Source organism: Eubalaena glacialis, chromosome 4, assembly GCF_028564815.1.
Source record: "Eubalaena glacialis isolate mEubGla1 chromosome 4, mEubGla1.1.hap2.+ XY, whole genome shotgun sequence".
Lineage (NCBI taxonomy): Eukaryota > Metazoa > Chordata > Mammalia > Artiodactyla > Balaenidae > Eubalaena > Eubalaena glacialis.
This window is the reverse complement of record NC_083719.1, coordinates 78427739-78450938: the sequence shown is the minus strand read 5'-3', so window position 1 is coordinate 78450938 and position 23200 is coordinate 78427739. Positions and strand designations below refer to the sequence as shown.

The window sequence follows — 23200 nt, the reverse complement described above, 5'->3', positions numbered from 1 at the left end:
CCTCTCCAGCATTTATTGTTTGTAGATCTTCATAATTCTTCTTGAGGAAAATTCAGCTTAAAATTCCTTTTTTGTTTACTGTCAGTATTTTCTCTGCTTTATTGTTTCTCAAATAAACCTCAGCTCATCTAGGTTTTCCTGAGACAAAAGACAACTAGGATGACTTATTTGGGCCACTCCCCAAGAGGGATGAGCCCTGGGTCCCAGAGCCCCACCATTAGGCAGCATATCTCCCTCAATGAGGGTGAGTATGTCTGAGCTCCTCAAGAGTACAGGTTAGTAATTACATGGTTATGAAGTAAATTTTCCAAAGATTCTTGTCCTGCAGGACAGGTAGAAAGGGGCTCCCTTCCCTGGAGATGAAGAGGGATGTTATCGCTCCCAGATGTGCCTTGTCTATCCCAGTCCCTGAGGCTCAACCTTTCCCCCAGTGGGGCCTCCATATCACCCGCATCTGAAAAACTGGAGGGTATTTATTAAACAGAGAAAATCCTGGACCTACCCACTCCTGGTGAATCAGATTCTTGCGGCTTGGAACCTGAGGATCTGCATTTTAACCAGATTCTCTAACCGATGTTTAGGTAATCTAAGGTACAGGTGGCCTAAATCACCCACATTCAGCACAATTCAGCATCCTTGCTGCTCAAAGTGTGGTCGCCAGACCAGCAGCAGCAGCAGCAACTGGGAGCTTGTTAGAAAAGCAGAAAGAATCTCAGCCTCGCCCCAGACTTCCTGAGTCAGAATCTTCATTTTAGTAAACACCTCACCGATTCAGTATGTACATTAAAATATGAGAATTACTGCTCTGATCTTGTTTCCCAAACCTTGGTTATTTGTGTACTACCTACTTAATATTTTTTAATCTGCCACAGCTACATGTACTTAATATTTTAAAAAATAGATGTACTTTTTAACCATTAATCTAGCCTTGTCTTAAGCAAAACTATCCATGGGATCACGAGTTTGAAGTGCTAGTTTACTTTTCCTAGCACGTTAAAATACGTGCAGAACTATTCAAATAGAAACGCTTGCCTGCTTAGCAAAGAGTCATCAAACACACCGCATGTGGTCCAGCGGTTCTGTGGGTGAGGCTGACACCGAACGACAGAATACCTTCCACAGTATGCAGAGTTTATTCAGCCCCTTAGTCATATTATGGATGAGAAAAGTAAAGGCCTGGGAGGAGGGCTGTGCCGCCAAAGTTAACACAGCTAGTTATGGCAGAACCAGGGCCAAAACCACAGAAGGACTTCTCTGGTGGGTGCTTATTCCTGTGCAAATTTTCTCCTCTCTAACTGGGAGAAAAGCTGTTTGTACCCTCTTCTGTTTAAAAGGCCTAATGTTGCTAAACAACCTATAATCAGTGATTTTCCTCCAGTTCAATTAGGTAATTCTCCTGTTTTCCTTTCTGTAGTGGATAGCTGGCAGCTGACAATACACTTGAAAAATCCTCACTACTCACGGATCATTTCCCACCTAATCAATAAGCGCCTTCCCAAAGAAGAACCAGAGCATTCCCAACCCCAGATTCCCCGTGCAGCAGAGCTGAGGCATGGGACTTGCACTGGCCAATCAGCTGCGCCTCACAAGAGTGAGATTGAAAATAAGCCTGTGTGGAGGCGCCACCCACCGGTAGATCTGTGTTATGATAAGGCCTTTCAGCATTTGAGATTGGCAGTGCCAGAGTTTCTGGCCTCCAGTCCTAAATGTGATAGGTGCTGAGCTGCGGTGGCAGCAAGGAGAAGCTCCCACGGTGTGTCCGGGCATTGTTCCTGGCTGAGAAACTACATTCCTCCTGCTGGAGCCTTCTGAATTTCTCTAGGAGCTACCCGCCATCCCTTAAGAAATTCCTTTTTAGCTTGAACTAGTCAGAGTAAATTCCAATTGGAACTGATAACTTTAACCAGTACTTCTTAATAGCTGTGCTCTCCTGCAGAGACATTCCTGATGCAAGTTCAACCTCGCTTTCCTCACCTGAATAAGTTGGTGGTTACAATAGAAGTTGCCTGAGAACTCTTCCAGTAACACAGTTGCCTGACTGTGGATCGCAACTATTTTCTTATTTAATAAGAGTCTAATTTCTATAGCCTCATTAGTCCTCATTATTAATTTATCAAAAATTTAATTTTAAGCACTAAACATCTTATAATAATTATTTTGAGTTATTCAATAGAAATATCTATGCCACTTAAGTGCTCTGGATCCTCCAAGCCCAGGACTGCATGGCAGAAGTGGTATTATTTGTGCACATAATTACTGATTTTGTAAGAACGCTCATAAAACAGTTCTGCAATACATGGTAACCATTCTATCATTAAATACTGAATCTTTAATACAGACCATGATTTTCTTAATAATTGTAAAATTGTCACTTACTTCAACTTTCGAGTTGAATGTGTCCAGAATCAAGAAAACCAGGCCTAATTCTCACTGCCAATTGTATTTACTATTTTGTCATGTCATGTGTTGGGAGAATATTATTTGCCTGTGTGTGTTATGATAATTAATTGTGTAATAAAATGCTTCAAGGGATCACAAATGCTATTACCCCCAGCTTTTCTGAATGATGCATGGGAATGATCATTTTTAGGTGATGATGATATCGAGCCCTTTCAATCTGGCATCAAAAGACAAAATAAGAAAACTAAGAAAGCATATGTATTTTTTTTCTTCTAATACTCTATAAGAGTTAAAGGTATAGAAAGGAAGGAATGAAGAATTAAATCCTGGAAAAACTAATATTCAGGAAACTGGTGAAGGAAATTGAGTCAGGAAACCACAGTGAAAAAGAATAATCGAGAGAAGAATGGAGATAGGAGAAGGCAGTGTCAGAAGCCAAGGAGAGATAGGAGAAGGCAGTGTCAGAAGCCAAGGAAAGAATTACAAGTTTGCCAGTAAACTAAAACAATAACTCTGTGGCTAAATGTGTCCACCTCCCAGTTACACCTCCTCCCACAGCTTCCTGAGACCTAGCAGGGTTTGGGGAGGATGGCCAAATTCTTTGTAAGCATTCCGCCTTGAAATGATTGGATGATACTCCTGTGGGGAAAAATGATGGAAAAGGAACTGCTTCTTACCACGAAATTCAAGGGAAAAACAAAAACAAAAACTAAGTGCGATTTTCCACAAGGTACCGACCCTCTAGGAGCTTAGGTAATGATAATTCTAGAAACCATTTACAAATGATTCACTAAACCTCATGAGGTTGGGGTTTTGCTAATGAGGCTTCTCATTTTTAGAGGCAATAATTTAAGCATAAGTTAAATAAAGGTCCTAATACTGTAAAAGATAGGAAGTATCCAGAAAATCTTTTTTAGTTGGAGACCTCCAAACAATAGAATATGAGGGCTACCAAGGGCAACCGCAGCAGAGATACGTTTGCCCAGCCTCTTCTCATTTCTCAGCTGAGTTTTACTTTGGGTACTTTTTAGGGGCTAGGAGAGCAGCTGAGACTCCAGAAGGCACTAAAACGCAGCAGAGATATGTTTGCCCAGCCTCTTCTCATTTCTCAGCTGAGTTTTACTTTGGGTACTTTTTAGGGGCTAGGAGAGCAGCTGAGACTCCAGAAGGCACTAAAATACGAACTCTTCACCAAGCAAGTAACATCCATGAGAAAGTCCACAGCCCTCCATAGAAGAGCTACCAGTTGTAAAGGAAAAATGCTTATTTACAATAGTTGTATAGGCAATCCTGAAATAGGTTAAGGTTTTTGATAATCTTGGACACACTGGAAGATCACAAGCTGAAATGGGAGGAACAAAACTATTTTATATATTGAAAACTGCTAGCTAAAATGGTAGTTACATCTTATCTTGAAAGATGAAATTTCAGTGATTTTTATAAGTTGCAAAGCTTTGTAGTGTTATATTACCAAAGAAGGCTCAATCAGAGTTTATAAGGTCCAGGACCTTGTGTGAACTGGAAACCTGGCTTTGAACCCTACCTCCATCTTACTGGCTTTGTGATCTTGTCGAGGTTACTTAACCTCTCTGAGCCCAGGTTTCCTCAGGTATAAAGGAATAATAATTATAAGGTTGTGACAGGATTACCTAAGCTAATTATATAGCACACTTAGCAGACAGCCTGGTGTGGTTAATACTCATGAAGAAAATTTGGTGTGTGCAAAAGTCAAATATTATGTATAGATATTTGTGGTAATAATGAATATTTTTGGACACATTATTATATGCCAGTAAGAATAATAACATAAATGGCTTTGCGAGGTTTTAAATCATTCAAATCATTAGTAAGAAATTACATGCCTCCTGCCTCACACTACTCCCACCAGCACAGAAATGATACTTTGTTCAAAAACTCTCAGTGATATATGGACACTGTTTACCTTCCCTACAAGTTCCACCCACTAATGGTACACCTGTAGAGTAGGGGTCTTTTCTTGCTCAGGAAATGACTGACCTTGGTGACCGGAGCTGTTCCACCAGCCTGAGTTCTGGAGGGTTGACTGCTCCCGAGCTTTGTCGCTTTTTTCTGAAAATAGGAAATATTAGTTTCTATAGGAGAAGACATCTTCACAATGTAGTCAAGTGTAAATTTTTCTATCAATACAAATATCTTTTCAAGCAAAATTCAGACTAATATACTAAGTACACAAAAAATGAACGTTTTTATTTTTTCATGTCTTCGCCAGAAGACTATATAAATATTAAAAACAAAGAGGATTGTGCATTGAATAGTCCCCAGTCGTTCAATATTCAGTGGTTTGGAGCACTGCAGAAATCCTCACATGGGAGTTGTCACTATCCAACATAATGCACTCCCAGAACATCATTGCTTACCGTGAGAAAGTACATGCTTTCTCTCTTACCTTGAGTGCTACGGAGAGCAGATGTTAGTACAGCCTCCACAGAGGGTGACTTAGCAGCAAGTAGCAAAGATGGCAATACATCTAAAAATTTATCTTAGGGAAATAAAATGACAAGAGCAAAAGCCTTTTTTCTTCAAATATATTCATCACAGTATTCTAACATCAAAAAGCTAAAAACAATATAGGTAATAATGAATGTTTATTGAGTTCTTACCATGTGTTTAATTATTCTACTAGAATAATAAAATTATAGGTAATAATAGAATAATAATGCTCTAATAATAGAGTATATTACAGCACTATTGTCAGTGCTCTGTTTAAGTACCATGTGTTACAACTTATTTAATCTTCAAATTACCCAAAATAAAGCTGTTATCCCCATTTTCTGGGTAAGGAGATGGAGGAATGGGATGAGTATACAACTTGGCCATGGTCACAGCTAGTCAGAAGTAGCATGTCTTATATACACTACCAAATGTAAAAGAGATAGCTAGTGGGAAGCAGCTGCATAGCACAGGGAGATCAGCTCGGTGCTTTGTGTCCCCCTAGAGGGGTGGGATAGGGAGGGTGGGAGGGAGACGCAAGAGGGGGGGATATGGGGATATACGTATATGTATAGCTGATTCACTTTGTTATATAGCAGAAACTAACACCAGTGTAAAGCAATTATACTCCAATAAAGATGTTAAAAAAAAAAAAAAAGCATGTCTGGGTAAGGAGATGGAGGAATGGGATGAGTACACAACTTGGCCATGGTCACAGCTAGTCAAAAGTAGCATGTCTGTTTCAGACCCTATTCTCTTACCTACCTACACTGCCTCCCACATAAGGGGTTATGTTATGAACAGTTACAGGATGAAATATTATATGGTTATTTAAAGATCAGGTTTATAAGAACATTCCATTAAATGAAACTATATTATTAATATTTCACATAAAGAAAAGTCACATTATAAAATAACATGAATGGTATGGTCTCAAGTTCCTACGGGCTTATTTTCTAACAGTGGGGTTAAGAGTGCTTCATTGTGCTTTTTTTGTAATTTCTTATATAACTATAACTACTTAACTGTTGAAAGGACAATAAATGAGGGGGGGAAGGTAAAATACACAGTTGCTTTCTCAACAAGGACTTGATGTCTTATATCTTTTACTTATGAATATCTATATTTCAAAGAAGCAAGCGTATAAAGTTTTATAATGTAAAATGGCAGTATGATCCAACATTTATAAAATGTGAAGAATGTACTTAAGAATTGAATACAGGAGGGATGATCATGCTAATTAGGTGATATATAACACAGTAAAGAGTTGTATGTCCACATGCATACAACTTCTGAAAATTTTTGAAAAAAATGTAATTGAGAACAATTTGGTTGAATTCTTTAACATTTAGAAGATATTTAGCAAAATTTATGTTGCTTAATTTTGTGAAAAATGCCTGCCACGGAAGCTTGAGCTGAAGCCTTCTTTTCCTTCAGGGCAAATACTACCTTAGCAAGAAGAAAAGACAGAACTTAGCTTGCTGTCCTCAAAGTACAATCTTTATGTGTCCACTGGTTGACCATTCTCAGAGCACTTCAGGAAGATCCCCGAAACAACAGGGTGGACACATTTTAATAAGATGGGTATCTGAGGGCCTTCAGAGGCCTTTGCAGAAGCCAGGTATTACCTGTAGACCAAATAGTCTATCCTAAGCATTCATGCGCTACCATCAACCAAAGGAAGAAAAATTCCTAGATAAATGGGATAGAAATAAAAGAGGTTGCTAAAAAGTTAGTAATTTGAGTGTGATATGGGAGATGGTAAAAGGAGGGGACGGCCTAAGTTTTATCCATATCACAAGTCTCTTTTCAAAATATAAGGTGTCTTAACAAATAGCTTCTGATAACCATAATGTATACATAGATTCAGTGTAAGGGGTTGGATATAAGAAATGAAGACAAGAATACAGCATTGGGGTTATTCATTTTAATCTCATCCTCCAGTTCAACCTCCTCATTTTCCAGTGAGGAGACTGAAGCCCAGAAAGGTCAGGTCAGTGTACACTGTTCTATAGCTGTCCCACACTCTAGCTATTAGCCTGTGGTCTCAGCTATAATCAAGGAAGGTCACATTGAAATCCTGCACTAACTACAGCTCCAATTCTCACAATCAAAATGCACATACCAGACTCTAATTTATCTGTAGAAGAATTCCACTACAACACATTAGCTAAGATTTGCCCATGAGAATTTAAAAACTTGCTTTTTGGCTGAGTTATGATACTATTAAGTTAAAAATAACTATTTTAACTTAATACACATGCTGATTGTTTATATAAACTCAGCACACATGCTGATTTTTATTCTACCTGTATATAAACTTAAGATTTACTCTGAAAAATAATGTATTAATAAATTCAATATTTTTAAACTCAACTGAGGATATCTCAGATTTCCTGTGGGTATGACCTATTGAAGTTTGCCTTGCCCTCTGAGCTGCCTGAATTACTTAGTCTACAAAGGACCAATTTAGTTTAGCTGAAACAGGAGTAGAATTTGTAAAAATGATCCTCTATTATCTAATATTTATAAAGGCCTTAATAATGTCAGGCACTTAAAACACAACACAAAAGCTTAGAAGTGCACATACATACCAGAGCACAGACCCCTTATTCTCAGATTAGTAACCATACAGATTGTTTTGGCTGATATATGACGTGGTTCTCTCTGCAATTGTGTTTGACTTCATGCATCCCTCTACTTATTGGACAGACATTTATTGAACCCTGGCCAGGAGGCTGGTCCTATTCTAGACAGTGGGGATATAATGACCAATTAAACAAACAAACAAAAAATGGTCTTACTCTCGTAGTGCTTACATTCCAGTAGGAGGACTCGGACTCTAAATAAGTCAACAAAAACCAAGATGATTTCAGAGAGTGATGAGTGCTATAAAGTCAATAAAACAGGGTCATGTAACAGAGAGTGGCTGGCTGAGGGTTCCTTCAGACAGGATAGACAAAGAAAGACATTTGACTGAGACCTGACTATAAATAAACCAATCATGTAAATATGGCATGGGGGAAGGGAGGCATTCTAGGTGGATAGAGTAGCACATGCAAAGGCCCTGAGGTGGGATGGGATGGGTTTGGCAAGTTGGAGGAACAGAAATATGTTCCTGCAGCTGAAGCAAGGTGGGCACAGGCATACATGGTATGAGATGATACAGGATGCTGGATCAAGATATTTGGTCTGAAGTGATGTGGGTTCATTATGGCCCCGCAGTCAGGTGTGTTTGGGATCATCAGTTTCTTCCAGGCCTTGGCTTGCTTCCTGGCCTTCTCTGAGTACCATCTAGTCCTTGTGAGTCCTCCTTTGCCTCCATGTGAAAAGTTCTCAAAGTCCTTTGGCTTCACATCACCTTGTACTTAGTTTTGCAGTGTCTTCCTCAGCCTCACTCCCGCTCACCCTCACCATCAGCATCGGTCCTTAGAAATCCCACTCTGGCCTGGACACATTTCTCACCCAGCTAGGTCTGCATATTCACAACTGTGATAGGGCTGGATCTACCCTCAGATAGAACAGAATTCATTTACTCACAGTAAGTGAAAACTCAAAACAAGCTCACTCATATATGATTCTGCATTTGTCTTAACACACAGGTATTCTCTGGTCTCTAAAAGATTAAGATGTTAAATGAGAACACCAATCCTAGGATAATTCACATTTTGAGTTAAACTATTTTTCTTCATTTCCATAAACCCATAGACTAAAGGTTACTGAGCAGATTTTCCCTCGCCATTCAATCACATTCCCTCTAATGTTTATGAGCGCTTCTTTGTTTAACTTAAGTTTTATAGAAAGGAAATGGTCAGGAACAGCTTGCCCTCATCCCTCTATATCAGGTCGCAGGCCTGGCTGAGTGATTCCTTCCTTGCAGGACAGCCTGTCACAGGGCCTCAGTCCTGATGACTGACAGGGGCAGAAGTGTAATCGTCCACACCAGATTTACGACTCTAACCCCAGGACATCAAGTCCGGTCCATTTACAGAGAACTTGTGCGATTTCTCCTGCTCGGGTGCAGACTCCTGAGTATACACAGGTCCTGTTCCCATGCACTATGAACCCACACCTTCTACCGGAAGCAGCCTCCCCCATCTCAAAAGAGCTTCAGAGTCTGCCAGCCAGAAGACCCGTAACCAGGCAACTCCGCTTGCACAGACAAGATCGATAAAGAACGCGCAGATTAGATCCATCCTATCTGCTGTCGTAGGAAGACATGAAAGGAATTAATGGCATGCCTTTCTTGTATGTTTGTTGTGGTTCATAATAAAAGGTTTTATGGAATGAATCAGAACTCAAGTCTTAAAAACTGTTTTCAAGTAACAATGAAATTCCAAGAGCCAGGCAGAGCTGTGTCATTCTCTCCTAAAATCTCAGGAAAGGCCCCTTAAGTGAGGCCTCACGTCGTCCTGAGACCTAGTGACTCTGTAAAGAAAAGTGCCAAATTCTCTAGAATAACGGTCCTACTTTTGGACACATGTGGCAGGAATCCTGGCTGCACTGAATGCCAGCTGTGAGACCTCAGGCAAGTTTATGAGCATTTCTAAACACTAATTTTCTCACCTGAAAAATGAGAATAACCCTACCTGTACCTCAGAGAGAGACTGAGAGGATTAAATGAGATGAGGTATGGCCTGAAGTCTGTGGCCCACGTGTTGGAAAACCCCGCTCTGAAGAGAGAGGCCCAAGGCCTTGAACAGGTGGCAAGGGGACAGACTCCCCTCTCCAGGGCAATCCCAGTGCATCTAATTTCAACTCACGAGGGGTCTTAGTGGCTGTTGAGAATTTTCTATGAGCTTTTGTTATTTATATAATAGAAAAATAATTGTTTCTTCATTGGATAGAAAGTGATTTTTCTTTAGGACTAGCCATGATTCTATTAATGGATGCAGTTACTTGGAAACAGTTTGATCCTTTTGAGGTTTGCTTTTAAGCGTTGTTAGGTTGGACAAGAGCAGCCTTCAGATAGAAGTAATTTGTTTTCAATACAGCAATGATACCTTTCTGAGTACTCTACCCAGTGATTCCGACTGGTGAGAACATGTCCTGTTCCTGGCCTTGTGTGAGGTCCGGAGATTACATGAAAGTATAAATGCAATGCATCTTCTAAGCCCACAGTCAGAGATACTATGATTACTCAATAAATGCTAGCTAAGGGAAACCCGGGACCACTTCCAGGGTTGATGCTGAAAGGCCTACCTAATGAGTTAGGCCTACCAGAGCCAGATCAGCAGGTCCTGATGTTCGTGCATCCGTTGTCAAAGATGACGGCCCCTCTGGACCTTGCTCTGATAGGTCCCATAGGTGTCGTCACTGTCACACGGTGTGTGAGTGTGGGCGTATGCGTGTGGGGGGGGTGTGATTTAGGGTCAACAAGATCTGCAGGAATAGACATGACCTCAATATGTTTCCTGAGAGTGGCAAAGACCCTTCTGAGGTATTACAGGGTGTCAGGACAGGATATGGAACAGGTGATTTCAACAGCCTTGGTGGCACATTTAAATATTAGTAAAATATCTGGAGAACACTAAAACTCATTAGTAAATGAACAAAGAAGTAAGTCGGTGACTAGGCTTATAAATGAGAAAAATTTAACTCAACTCAACTTCATAGTAAAAGAAGGTACTTCAGTTTGTAAGCTGGGCCACAACCTCCTTTCAAATACAGCTTTGTTTCCTTTTTACATTAATGATGTTCTTATGTAAGAAAATTTGGATTAAAAAGTAAGGAGTGTTTCTGCCTTAAATAAGTAAAGAAAACCCTCGACAATTATATGCAACAGTGGTTTTCAGAGGCTGGACACCAGGCAGCAAGGACAGTGCTCCCTGCGAGGGAAGCAAACCAGGGGCGCCCTGTGATCGCCACAGCTTACCGCCTGCAGAGTTTCCAGCCGCCGGATCATGCAACGGCTGTCTGTCTCTCGGGGTTGAGGAGATGGAGCTGGGAGTTTGAGGGTCAAGGGCACTCGAGGGGCTCAAAAGGAGGGCGCCAGAGAGGAGAGCTACAAAAGTGAGCTCCAGAAATCTGCATGTGCACGCCTGTGAGGAGAGCCTGAGTCTGGGGAAAGAACACCCATAAGGAGCAGAGGCATAATCACAGGGGCTCCCAGGGACCAGGAATGGGACATGTTTCCAGCAGTCAGAATCACTAGGTAGAGAATGCAGAAGAAAAAGTAGGACTGGGATTTCCCTGGTGGTCCAGTGGTTAAGACTCCATGCTTCCACTGCAGGGGGCACAGGTTCAATCTCTGGTCAGGGAACTAGGATCCCACATGCCACGCGGCACTGGCCAAAAAAAAAAGAAGAAAGAAAGAAAAGAAGAAGAAAAAAAAAAAACAAGAAAATGTAGGCCTCCTCTAAAGGCTGCTCTGTTCTAGCCAAACAAAGATTAAAAGCAAACCCCAAAGGATCAAAGTGTTTCCAGGTAACGTAACTGTGTCTCAGAACAAAGCTCAGGAAAACTTAAAGCATCTGTAAAGATCTGTTTATCATCTAATCAAAAATTACAAGGCATGCATAGAAGCAGAAAAATACAACTTTGTTTTCCATACACAGGAAAATATAATGTTCAAAAATCATAGTATCTTGATTACAGGGCTGACTACGTGAATCTACACATGTAACAAAATGGCATAGAACTATATATACATGTACCAATGGCAGTTTCCTAGTTTTGCTATTGTACTATAGTTGCAGGAGATGTAACCAATCGGGAAACTGGGTGAAGGATACACGGCACCAGCCATACTATCTTTGCAACTTGCTGGTAATCTATAATTATTTCAAAATAAAAAGTTTTTTAAAAGTATGTTCAGGAGAGACATAGCAAATATTTTTTTAAAAATCACCCAAATCAAACTTCTAAAGATAAAAATGTCTGAGATAAAAAATACACTGGGATTAAGAACCGATGAGACATTGCAGAAGAAAAGATTAGTGAACTTGGAGATATAGCAATGGAAACTATCCAAAATGAAACAGAGAGTGAAGGGCTAGAGGACAGGGAACAGAGCATCAGTGAGCTGTGGGGCAACTCCAAGCAGCCCATACATATATAACCGCAGCCTCCAAAGAAGAGGAGAGAGATGAGGAGACAAAACAAAATATTTGAAGAAATAATGGTCAAAACATATCCAAATTTGATGAAAACTATAAACTCACCAATCCAAGAAGCTCAACAAATACCTTGTAAGAGTGAGGAGTTGGGTACGAAGAAAGGGTCAAGTTGGGTTTTAGATTCCCATCCCCCAAAGATTCCAGTGATAATGAAGTCAACCTGTGGGTGAGAGTTCTTCTGCCCCAGCTAAGACACAGTGCCTTCCCCTGCCATGAAGGTGTCAAAGAGTTCCTGCAGGTTCCAATCCAGTGATTCTCTCCTCCACCCCGAAGTGTGAGAAAGGGAACTGGTCCACTTTTCCACCAAAGTAATAGCCCTCAAGAGAAAGCAGGCTAGGGATTCTCCAGTTTGCAATAATCCATTACATAACAGATTAGATGTTATATTTGACAGAATTTGTGAGCACACAAATATACAAGAATGTTTGCATTAAATGAACATCGAAACCCTCAAGGGTTCAACTTGGTAGCTGACACATTCAAATAATTGCTCAAGCCATTTTTAAAATCCTGTTTGTTGAATGGTCTTCAGAAACTTCAACACATTATTTTTAGTTGAGAGTTTTTTTCTTTCTTAGCATTTTCGAATCAGTGCATTTTTAGATCAGTGGTGTCCTAGGCTTGATGAAATGTAGTATTTTTCAGGATAAGAACTCTCATTAAAATATATGTTTTGACACATTTGTTGACAAATCAGTTCCATTAGTTAATAGTCACCCCCCAAAATGAAAAGAAATATTGTGTTTCCACATGAAAACACATGCTTTATTGGAAAATAGTATCTAGGAAAAGACTGTCTTTCAAAGGGAGGTCAGATACCCCAACACTAGCAATTATAAGGCTGTGACTCTTATTCGCAAATGTTCTTTTACACCATGGTTGTAAATAGTCTACAAACAAGTACAAGTTGCTATGACTACAGAAGGAAGTATAAATGGGTGCTACCCCCAATGCAATTTGGTAAATAGGATATGTTAGCCCCCTGGGAAACACCGATAAATAGGTCATAATGATGTCTTACTATTAACTCACAACCTAACATAGAAATTTACTCAGTGAATGAACCATCGCCTCCACAAAGCCCTTAATAACACACGTTATGGTGGCCAGCACTGAATTTTTTTTTCCTGATTATTCAGTGCCATTCATCGTCTCCAAGTGGAAGTCCTTGAAGTGGTCTAGCTCACGTCTTTCTAGTCTCGAGATGGCTGCATTGACTGGGAGTCAGGAGAACGCTTTCTCCTGGCTCTACCTCTGCTGTGACTTAGCTTCCTTCTGTGCTTCATTTACTATCCATAAGGAGGGAGAAGCTGTCCCTACACTTACATTTTAGATCCAAGGGAATGGGAATGATTTCACCTTGTTTTATGATCTTCCTGAGTAAAAAGAGGGTATAATACAAGGAAGCAAGAAGGCAGTGAAAAGTTAGAGAAGCGAGTTACAAAAATTGACAACAGTGGTAAGAAAGTCTATGGAGTTGGCTTTAGGTAGAATTCTGAAAATAGATAATTTTATGAACAGTTTTGGATACTAGTTGAAAGTATAGACTCTGGAAAATATGTTCCATCCTGGCTCCACTATTATATAACTGTGGGACCCTGGACAGGTTATTTAATCAAGTTGTGCCTCAATTTCCTCAACAGGAGAATGGGGTGGTTGTAAGGGGGGGGTGTGTGTGTGTGCGTGTGTGTGTGTGTGTGTGTGTAATGCCTACATATGTGTTAGCTATAAATATCAAATGATCGATAGTTCTCTACTACCTTTATCAAATCTATAAAAGTAGTTCTTAAATAATTTGTTTTCCCTCTTATTAAACTACTTCTCACCAAAGTGTTAATAATTAATATATTATCCCTCCTAGGAACATCCACAATTTAAAAGAGGACCCAAGGGAAGGCAATGCTTAACTGAAAGTTTAAGGAAGTTGCTAATGGTGGAATTTCAGCCATCAACAACAAGCCAACTGGGAAAATATTAGATGATGCCTCCTGAATATATCTACTCGACAAGACTGCCCCCACCCCAGGGGTGGGGATGGTGTGTATCTCTAAACCTCTTTAAGTTGTATGTCACATTTTTCTTTTTGCATTCTTGTACTCACATATGTATGTCCTTTTCAGAGAAAAAGATCAGTTTTCATAGGATCTTGAAGGAACCATAAACTAAAAATAATTAATAATCCTTGGGACTTCCCTGGTGGCGCAGTGGTTAAGAATCCACCTGCCAATGCAGGGGACATGGGTTCGAGCCCTGGTCCAGGAAGATCCCACATGTCGCAGAGCAACTAAGCCCGTGCGCCACAACTACTGATCCTGCGCTCTAGAGCCCGCGAGCCACAACTACTGAGCCCGTGTGCCACAACTACTGAAGCCCATGCGCCTAGAACCCGTGCTCTGCAACAAGAGAAGCCACTGCAATGAGAAGCCCGAGCACCACAACGAAGAGTAGCCCCCGCTCGCTGCAACTATAGAAAGCCCGTGCACAGCAACGAAGACCCAACGCAGCCAAAAATAAATTAAAAAAAAAAAAAAAATCCTTGCCCTCTAAGCTGCCTTAGTGCTTAAAACCTAATTCTCTGTCCGTATCTAAGAAGTGCACTTCTAGTCAAACACATGCACATGCGCATGCACGCGCGCACACACACACGGTGGCGGCAGCCGCCTTACTCTGGAAGGTTCCAAAGGAAAAAGACTCACATGTAAAACACTTCTCCCTTTAAGGTCTAAGCAGACAGATGCATAAATTTAGTTTTGATCATTGTTAAAACACTCTCTTCCGTTATTCTTTTATTATCTATGCTGTTATTCTTTTCCCTCTGATTAAAAAAAATACATTTAGAATAAAGAGAAAAGTAGTAAGAAGAAAACGTAAATTACTCCAAATCTTACCAATCAAGACAACTACTTTCAGTTATTTTTCTATTTTTATGCAAATACAAAAGTATGCACAATCTGTTAAATACATGGAATTGTTGGTCTTTCATCATTTTTCTTTACCTAACATAAACATGTTCCTCCATTGTTAAATGTTCTTCAAAGCATGGTGTTAACGATGCCTTAGTCACTACGTTTGTGCTGTAACTTCACCAATTCATTATGGCTGTACATTTGTTTCTCCCCTAGTTTGTTATTATTATAAATAAAGCTATGGAGAATATCTTTGTACATAGTTATCGAGTACACCTCTGATTATGTACTTGAAACAAATTCCTAGAATTGGAATTTCTCGGTCAAAAAGATTTAATTTTTTTTCTTATTCATGACTCTCAGTCACTTATTTCTCATTTCTAAATACCACTTATGTCTTCATTAAAGGAAAAGTTTAATCATATTTCTAACATTTCCAATCTTATAATTTGGAAGTTTTCAAATATTTGAAGAAATGTATATAAAAGTCAAAATCAAGGCCCTTTCTTCTTAAAACACACACACACACACACACACTCCTAACATATGCTCATTCAGAAAAACAAAGTCGGCATGTATTATCACTGCTGAGACAAGAAATATTTTATTCCAACTGAACACCGTACCACAGCAAGAAATTTCCTCCTTTTAACCACTGGGTGTCCCCCGAACTGTATGTTTAAAGTTAGGCAGCTATTACCAGATCTACATAACAAATAATTCAGCAATGTCTCATCTCATAGCTGGTAGTAAGAACCCTCATTATTTTTTAAACGCACTATTTAAAAATTTAGCCATTCAGCTTTCTACTCGGCTTTCACTTTTCAGTGAAATAGATGTATGGTTTCAGACTTTACTGAGTCTACTCAGTGTTTTAAGAAAGTAAGCAGAAAAAAAAGTAACAAAATTGTATTCAGAGAAGTAATTTTTATCCCAAGCACTACGTGAAACCAAAATTGGAATGTGAATATGAGATCATTTTAGCTTTCAGTTTCCTGTAAGAAAAGTGTTTTCTTTGAGACTGTATTTGCAGATTTCAGAGTGATATATTTCTGGAATGTACTAAAGTCCAAATATTCTGCATCTTGAGCTCAAATTAGACCACTTAGGAGTAAGAGGCTTGATTTGCAAAAGAAAGAGAACAGGGGTGCCAACCTTAATGTGAAAAACGAACCAGGAAGTCTACATTCTTAACGATTAAGATAAACGTATGTTTAGAATTCACTCCAGAGTTCTTTCCAAATAATGTCTTTCTTATTTGATATTGTAATAAATGAATCCATTTACCTGTAAACATCTGGCAAACAATCCAAGAAATCTGTACCATGTGATGCCATCTTGGTCACACTTATCTATTTTTGTGTAAATGAACACTGATTTCAACTTTTTTTTTTTTTTTTGCTTTATCTGATGTTTGCTATATAAATGCATGTACATTGGAAGAGAAGAATAGTCATCTATGCAGAATCTCCACTTACTCAGCACCCTGTCAATCATAACAAGAACAGCTCCCAAGGGAACCTACAATACCCCAATCTCCAAACAAGACACTTTCCTCAGCCCTCACAATTCTAGAACTATTATCAGCCTAGACCCTTCTTCCAGCCTCCCCACAGATGGCACTGCAACATCCAGCTTCCCCCCCCCACCCACTTTAGTTGCTTCTTCTTTCACTGGTTCACTGGTTTCTCCTTCCTACATCCTCCACGCAGGCATTTATCAACGTTTGCTTTTAGTTTCTCTCTTCTCTCTCTACACTCTTTTCTTCGATAATTTCAAGCAAGAATTTTGGCAGTGAGGGTTAGAAAGGAAGATGGAATGGGAGCTTGAGCGGTTTCAAAAGAAATATTTTTAAATAGTTTATGATGAGGAAGACTAAACCGATAAGTAGTCTAAAGAGGAGTCATTAAATGAAGAGTAAAAGGAATGAGCGAATAGTTGAAGGAACAAGGTCCTAGGGGAAGTGGGAAGAAATAGGGTAAGTACCAGCTCCTTGCAACCAAAGCCTCCCATGTGGTTCAATGATCCCTTGAAACTGCAGCACCCTTGATGTGCTTCAGAGCCACCCTCCCTGCCCCCAGGACACGGTAAAGCAGAGTTGGCTAAGGGATGGGGTTGGTGGGGGGCATTTTAAAAATAAAGGAAAAAAGGAAGAAAAGCTCATGTGTGCCAGGAACTGTGTTATGCGCTCTATAAGAATTATGTGTGTTACTCAAAATGTGCTCAGAAGACCACCATCAGAAGATATGAGTCACCTGGGGTGACTGGTAAAAATACTGATTCCCTGATCCCACCTTGGATCTGATAAATCAGAATGGTTGGAGATGGGGTCCAGGAGTCTGAAATTTTCATACTATCTCCAGGTGATTCTTAGGCATGTTAAAACTTGAGAATCACTGCATCATCTCACATAATGTCCTAGAAGATGAGGGATAGAGAGTTTTTAATAATTTTTTATGACACTAAATCAGTGCTCTACACATTTACTAAGCATTCTGTAATAATGCTGATTGAAACATAAAAGACTTTATGATGTCAACTTGCTGAGAGATTTTGATTTCACAAATGAACTGTTTTTGGAAGGCCATAACAAGCTATTATGTACATCTGGTATATGATAAAATATTGACTTTATGACAAGAATCATATATATTCAGTCCTTAGATGACACAGGTATCTTGCTATGGGCACAATTTCAGGTAATCATCCCTTTCATCCCCTTTGAATCAGTCATTCCTGTATCTTTGAGAAGGTAATAAAGTCTAGAGATAAGACTGAAAAAATATAAACTTTAAAACAGGATATTTCAGGGCTCATATTTAATTGACTTGTCCATCAGGTTTCCAGGACTTATGATCTATTCTAAAGTCAATAAATTTAACTCCTATTCAATTCCTTTGATATTTTGTTAACTTTGATTCCAATTTCCTATGCTGTAACGTACACTCTTCAGAGACAATTTTGGTGGGACCTAAGATCTTAGGCAATTAGGCTCATTACTCCAAAGTGCAAGAATGAAGGGTATTTTATTGCTGTATGATATAATGTTGATATATTTATATGTTCTTTTATAGAGGCAAAATGCTTAACTATTTTTATTAGCCACTCCCTACTACTTATATAATATTTTGTATATCACAGATTCTTAATTTAAAAGCACATTATTTTCCTATTCTTTGTTAAGGAGGGACTGTACTTTCCAGCAATTGGCATATGTTTCTGGGTGTTACACAGAGTTGTTTTGAAACAAAAGGGCTACTAAGCTTAAGGAACTACCAAACTTCCTTCCTTTTTTAATGGGAAAGGCTTGGCAATATGTAGTCAACAAAAGAATTTGAGTCCTGGTTAGAAATCAATAAGGGGCTCACTTTTATTGCTAAACAAAGTTCTCTTCATTGCCTAGTAATAGTAATAATAATAAGGCAACAGCAATAATAATAGTAGTAATAATAATAACAATAATAGCAGCTTGCATCTATATGGCATTTCGTATGTCCCAGGCACTGTTCTGGACACTTTATATGCTTGGTCTCATTGATCTTCACATTAACTTATGTAGAGGCTATTATTATCTCCATGTTACACACGAGGAAGGTACCCTTAGTGAAGCAAAATAATTGGCCCAAGAACACACAGCTAGGAAGTGGCAGAGCTGGGAGCAAGTCCATGCAGTGGGACTCTAGAGTCTGCACTCAGCAAGTACAATGAGCTGCCTCCGTGGGAACCATGGACTGGGTGGCAGGCTAATTGGCTTAGGAGTGTGGCTCCTCAAAGCTTCCACAGCACGTGAGAAAGAAGATGCTCTCACTATGGTCTCAGAATGGCAAAGAATTTTTCTCCTGAATTTTATAAACTTCCCGCATTTTTCTCAGAATTCAACCTGAATACATGTCTTAGGATAAATAGGCTATTTGAATGTCTACATAATGTCTGGTATTTTAACTGTAGGTTTTGAACTTAAATTCATGGATTGCTCATGTAGACCCATTTGGTAGGCTCCACATAAGAAAATACTAATTCTAATACCTATGTAAATAAGTTTCACCCACTGAAAGGCAAGCAGTAACCTAAATTATATCACGATGACGTACACACAGAAGAAGGCAAATGCACCAGAAATCACACAGAGAAATCCCAGAAAAGAGGAAACTAAGAATGCCTCCTCCAAACTGATTATCTCCAAACTCGTAAACCTCAAGCCCGTCTGTTGAAACTCATGAGGAGCTACACACAGTTAATAAACAGAACAGAGTCGGAAACGAAAGCCCATTTCACAGGTTATGCCTGAAGAAAACTAGAAAAGAGGAGAGTTGATTCAAGAAGCTAAAGAGTATCATTATGAGACAACGCCAGGAATTCCTAGTGTAAAATAATCTCGACAGCAGTTTCTACTCAACTTCTCACAGAAGAGGATGGAATTTTACCAAGCAACAAATAAAGTCAGGGAATTGCCAAAATCTAGGCAAAATCTCCACTCTAACTGTAACTGAGCAGGACCCTAGGGGGCCTTCCTGGGAAAGACCACCTCCCACTCCCCTCCACCCCAGTCCTCTACCTGCCTCTTGTTTGTAGAAAAGCTTTAGCCTCCTAGGCCTTCCCTGAGTTCCCAAGAATAAATTTAATCAGAGAAGTGTGAAGACGCAGAAACAAAGGAAAAGAGTCAAGCAAGACACATCATTTTCCTGAAGACGGAAAGAGATAGTAAATCTCATAAAATGATATAGTACAAGAAGAAAATTGCAGAAAAGAAGTCTGCATCCTTAATAGGAAACATGATGGTATTACCTTCATGAAACCCGGGTACAGAGCTACAGATGCAGAGCAGATGGGGATGGGAAGATAATAGAGTAAAACATAAAGAGAGGTAAGGGAAGATTCGATTAGAGAGGGGTACAATGAAACAGGAAAAAAAGGCAAAATTTAAACCTGTATTGGAAATTTCAAGGAGCAGAATTTAGATGACAGAAATAAAAATATGGGGGATAAACTTCAGAAACTCTGAAGAACGCAAAGGTAAAGGTCAAAGAGAAAACTGAGGCAGGTGATTAATTAATGTCTAATCTCAGAATTATATGTATGTTTAAAAAGAAACTAAAATAAGAGCAATAATTTAAAAATAGACATTCCAGGAAAAAATCAATAGAAAAACATATGTAGGCACATCCTGGCAATTTTTAAAAATTGTAAGAATAAAAGAAAAAGAAACCTCATATGCACCAAAGCAGGAAAAACAAGCTTTCTAAAAATAAATATAAGGCTTCCCCAGACATCCTCTCTATAGCACAAAAAGTCAGAAGACCGTGGAGCAACAGGTACAGAACTTCAAGGGAACAGAACTGTTACCCAAAAATGTACAATTTTGTACTAATTTCTTGTGTGAAGCCAGCAGAAAAACATGCTTAGGATCCACACAGACACAGAAAATCACCATCCGTGTTCCTTCGCAGAAAAAAATTATCTTAAAAAATATTCTAGTCAATGAAGAAATAAATCAAAATTTAGAACTAAAAAATGGGGAAACTACAGTTGAAAAGGATTTTGGAACTTCCTTTAGTGAGTTTAGCCTTCCAGATCAGACACCCAGGGGATTCTGGATCTCTAGGTAAGCCAGGTGGGACTGCCCTTGGGGCACCTGTTCAGCTTTGCCTCCTTCTTGGCACTGGGACATGAACTTGTCCAGCCACAATCAACTCCCCACAGTTAAAATGGACAAGAGATTGTAATAACCTATCACCCCTTAAAATAACATTTGCTGTGGCACTCTTCCAGAATTTGCTAAGGACGGCTATATCACTTGCTAGTGTGAACACCAACCCAGCAAACTTCTTGAACAAAAAACACAGCACAAAATAATGACCAGATTAAATGCTATATTAAATGCCAAGGTACTTAAATACAATTCTCTATGTATTTAAAAGTCACACACAATGATGACTCTTTTTGATTGGAAAAGATTTATCTATCACAAAGCACATTGTTTATCATTTTTAGTCTAGGCCCTGTTAGGGATGTTCCTTTGTTATCTCAGCTTAAACATAATATATACACATAGAAAAAAGATGTAGGAAAATACTCAAAGATGGAAATAGTGGCCATCTCTCTAGGTACTAGAAGTCTAGATGGTAGTGTTTTTTCTTTAAAATTGTCAGTACTTTCTAAATTTTCTTCAATGGTTATGTTTTAGCTGTATGATCATTAAAAAGTTACTAAAATCAGTATAGTATATATAGTAATTATGAACACACAATATCATCACATTAATTTGAGAATACACACAATTTCATAGCAGCAGTTATAATTTAAGTGGTAAGACTGGGTAATACTTTTGTTTTTTACAAGTACATATTACTTTTGTGATTAAAAAAAGACTAATTTCATCAAGAGAAAAAATGTTAGAAAGAAATTTTAAAATGTTGGAGTTATTCAATACTTATTCATGCACTTTTCAAGGAGGAAACGTAAACACTGAGGAAAAGAATGCCACCAATGCTATTATGGTAAAGAAAATTTATCAAATATCTTTTCCTTTAAGGCACAATTTCAACTCTATTATCTCTCTTTCTTTATCCATAAAAATATATCCATTATGAAATTTGAAGTTCTTGAAACTGGCTCTGTGAAATCATGCCCATCATATGCTTTATTTTTTGCTTGTTTGTTTTTATTTGTTTTATTTTTAACTTTTTATTATGAAATAATTTTACATTTATAGAAGAGTTGCAAAGCTGGTACAGAGAGTTCCTGTATACCCTTTATCCAGCATCCCCTAATACAAACGTCCCATCATATGCTTTAAATTCCATTCCTCAGGACTTCACTGAAATATGTTGCTAAGATGCTTACACTCACCCAGTGTGGCCAGATGTGTCACTGAAATACATTAAATAGATTTGATTGCAGGTTTGTGAAGGCTATTTTGTTCCACTGTATTTAAAGGTACTAATAAATGTTTTCATTTTTCTTTTTCCTGCTCTCTAGTCATTTTATCTTTGGCTTGTTAGTCCACGCAACTTTTGGTCTTACAATTCCTCTACATCTGAGAAGGACTTAACAAGTTCATAACGATTGTCATAAAAAACAAAAAAATACATTCTCATAGACACTTACTCAACTCCATCCTCAAGCATTTATATTGCAAATGCAACAGGACAAATGATATTTTAGTTGCAAGAGTCTATTAAAATTGCTGCAGACCTCCTAGGATCACTTAGTGGTTGAATAGGGGTCATACGCAAGACAAGTAAGAGCTATTTAATGGTAGCAGGAGAAAAAGAGCTCTGAAATTCACACAGCTGCATTCATCCCCAGATATTTTTACATATGACAATATAATAATGGTTCTTGCCTAACCCTAATCATTTTTACTCCTGGTTAAATCTTCCTGAAGTCCTCCTCTGTACCTTTTTTCTTGCATCTCCAAATGAAATGCAGCAGAGCAATAAAGGGAGAAGGAAAAAACACTGAGAAGTACCCCTGAGCATAGAAAGCACATTTTCAAACTGACTTTGTTTCAAAGGCCCGAGTTTGTCCTTGGAAGCCTAACCAGTATGTTTGCATATGCTTGGGGACAACAAGTTATTCACCCTTTGGAGGTACATGCTAGTTTGAAAATGGATTACCAAAAACCCAAACTAAGTTTCTTAATCTCACTTCTTGTTCAACAGAGCAGTAGATGAGAAAATATTTGGGAGAAAGAATCTGTTTTGGGAAACCTTTCTCTGGTAATCTTAAGAGGATGGTAGCCGACTGTGAGTGGTAGGATAGGCAGATTACAAGTCCAGATTGCACATGGTTTTATAATCATGAACATAAAGGCTAAAATAATGCCTAATGTAGGATGGCTTCCTTGAATTGTCTCCAGGGCCACAGTATGTCATCAATGACTTAACTGCACATGACATAAAGAATTAGAGATTCTTTAGAGACAGACCATATTGGAAATATAACTCGACTACCAAATTATCACACCCACACATCTGTCCACCCTATCAAATAGATATGGGCAGAATTTGATGAGATAATAAATAATCTTCAATCTCAGACTATCTGAATCTCTGCAGTGATTTATGCCATGGGAGCAGGGCAAAGCCTCTATCTCCTCTCTTTTCTTCTGCCAGCTGGGACAGAGCAGAACAGACCGATATGACCAGGCTCTGGCACAAGTGCAAGAGTTGTAAATCTGAATTTCTCAGAAGTGTTATGAAACAATGTCAGACTTGTCTGAATTGCAGATAAAGGAAAGAAAAATTCTTTCTTTCGTCTCTCAAGGTGGAAGTTCAGCCTTTCAGTTTCAAAAAACTGAAAGTA

At 38.9% G+C, this 23200-nt stretch overlaps 1 protein-coding gene across 6 annotated transcripts in view; it reads right to left on the bottom strand.

Moving 5' to 3' along the window:
- Positions 1 to 23200, bottom strand: part of CAST (calpastatin) — a 124996-nt gene that overhangs the window by 89735 nt on the left and 12061 nt on the right. For all 6 annotated transcript variants that reach the window (XM_061189467.1, XM_061189472.1, XM_061189470.1 and 3 more), the window contains one exon: positions 4417 to 4488. In XM_061189467.1, coding sequence (XP_061045450.1) covers positions 4417 to 4488 — 72 coding nt within the window. The remainder of the gene's footprint in view (positions 1 to 4416; positions 4489 to 23200) is intronic.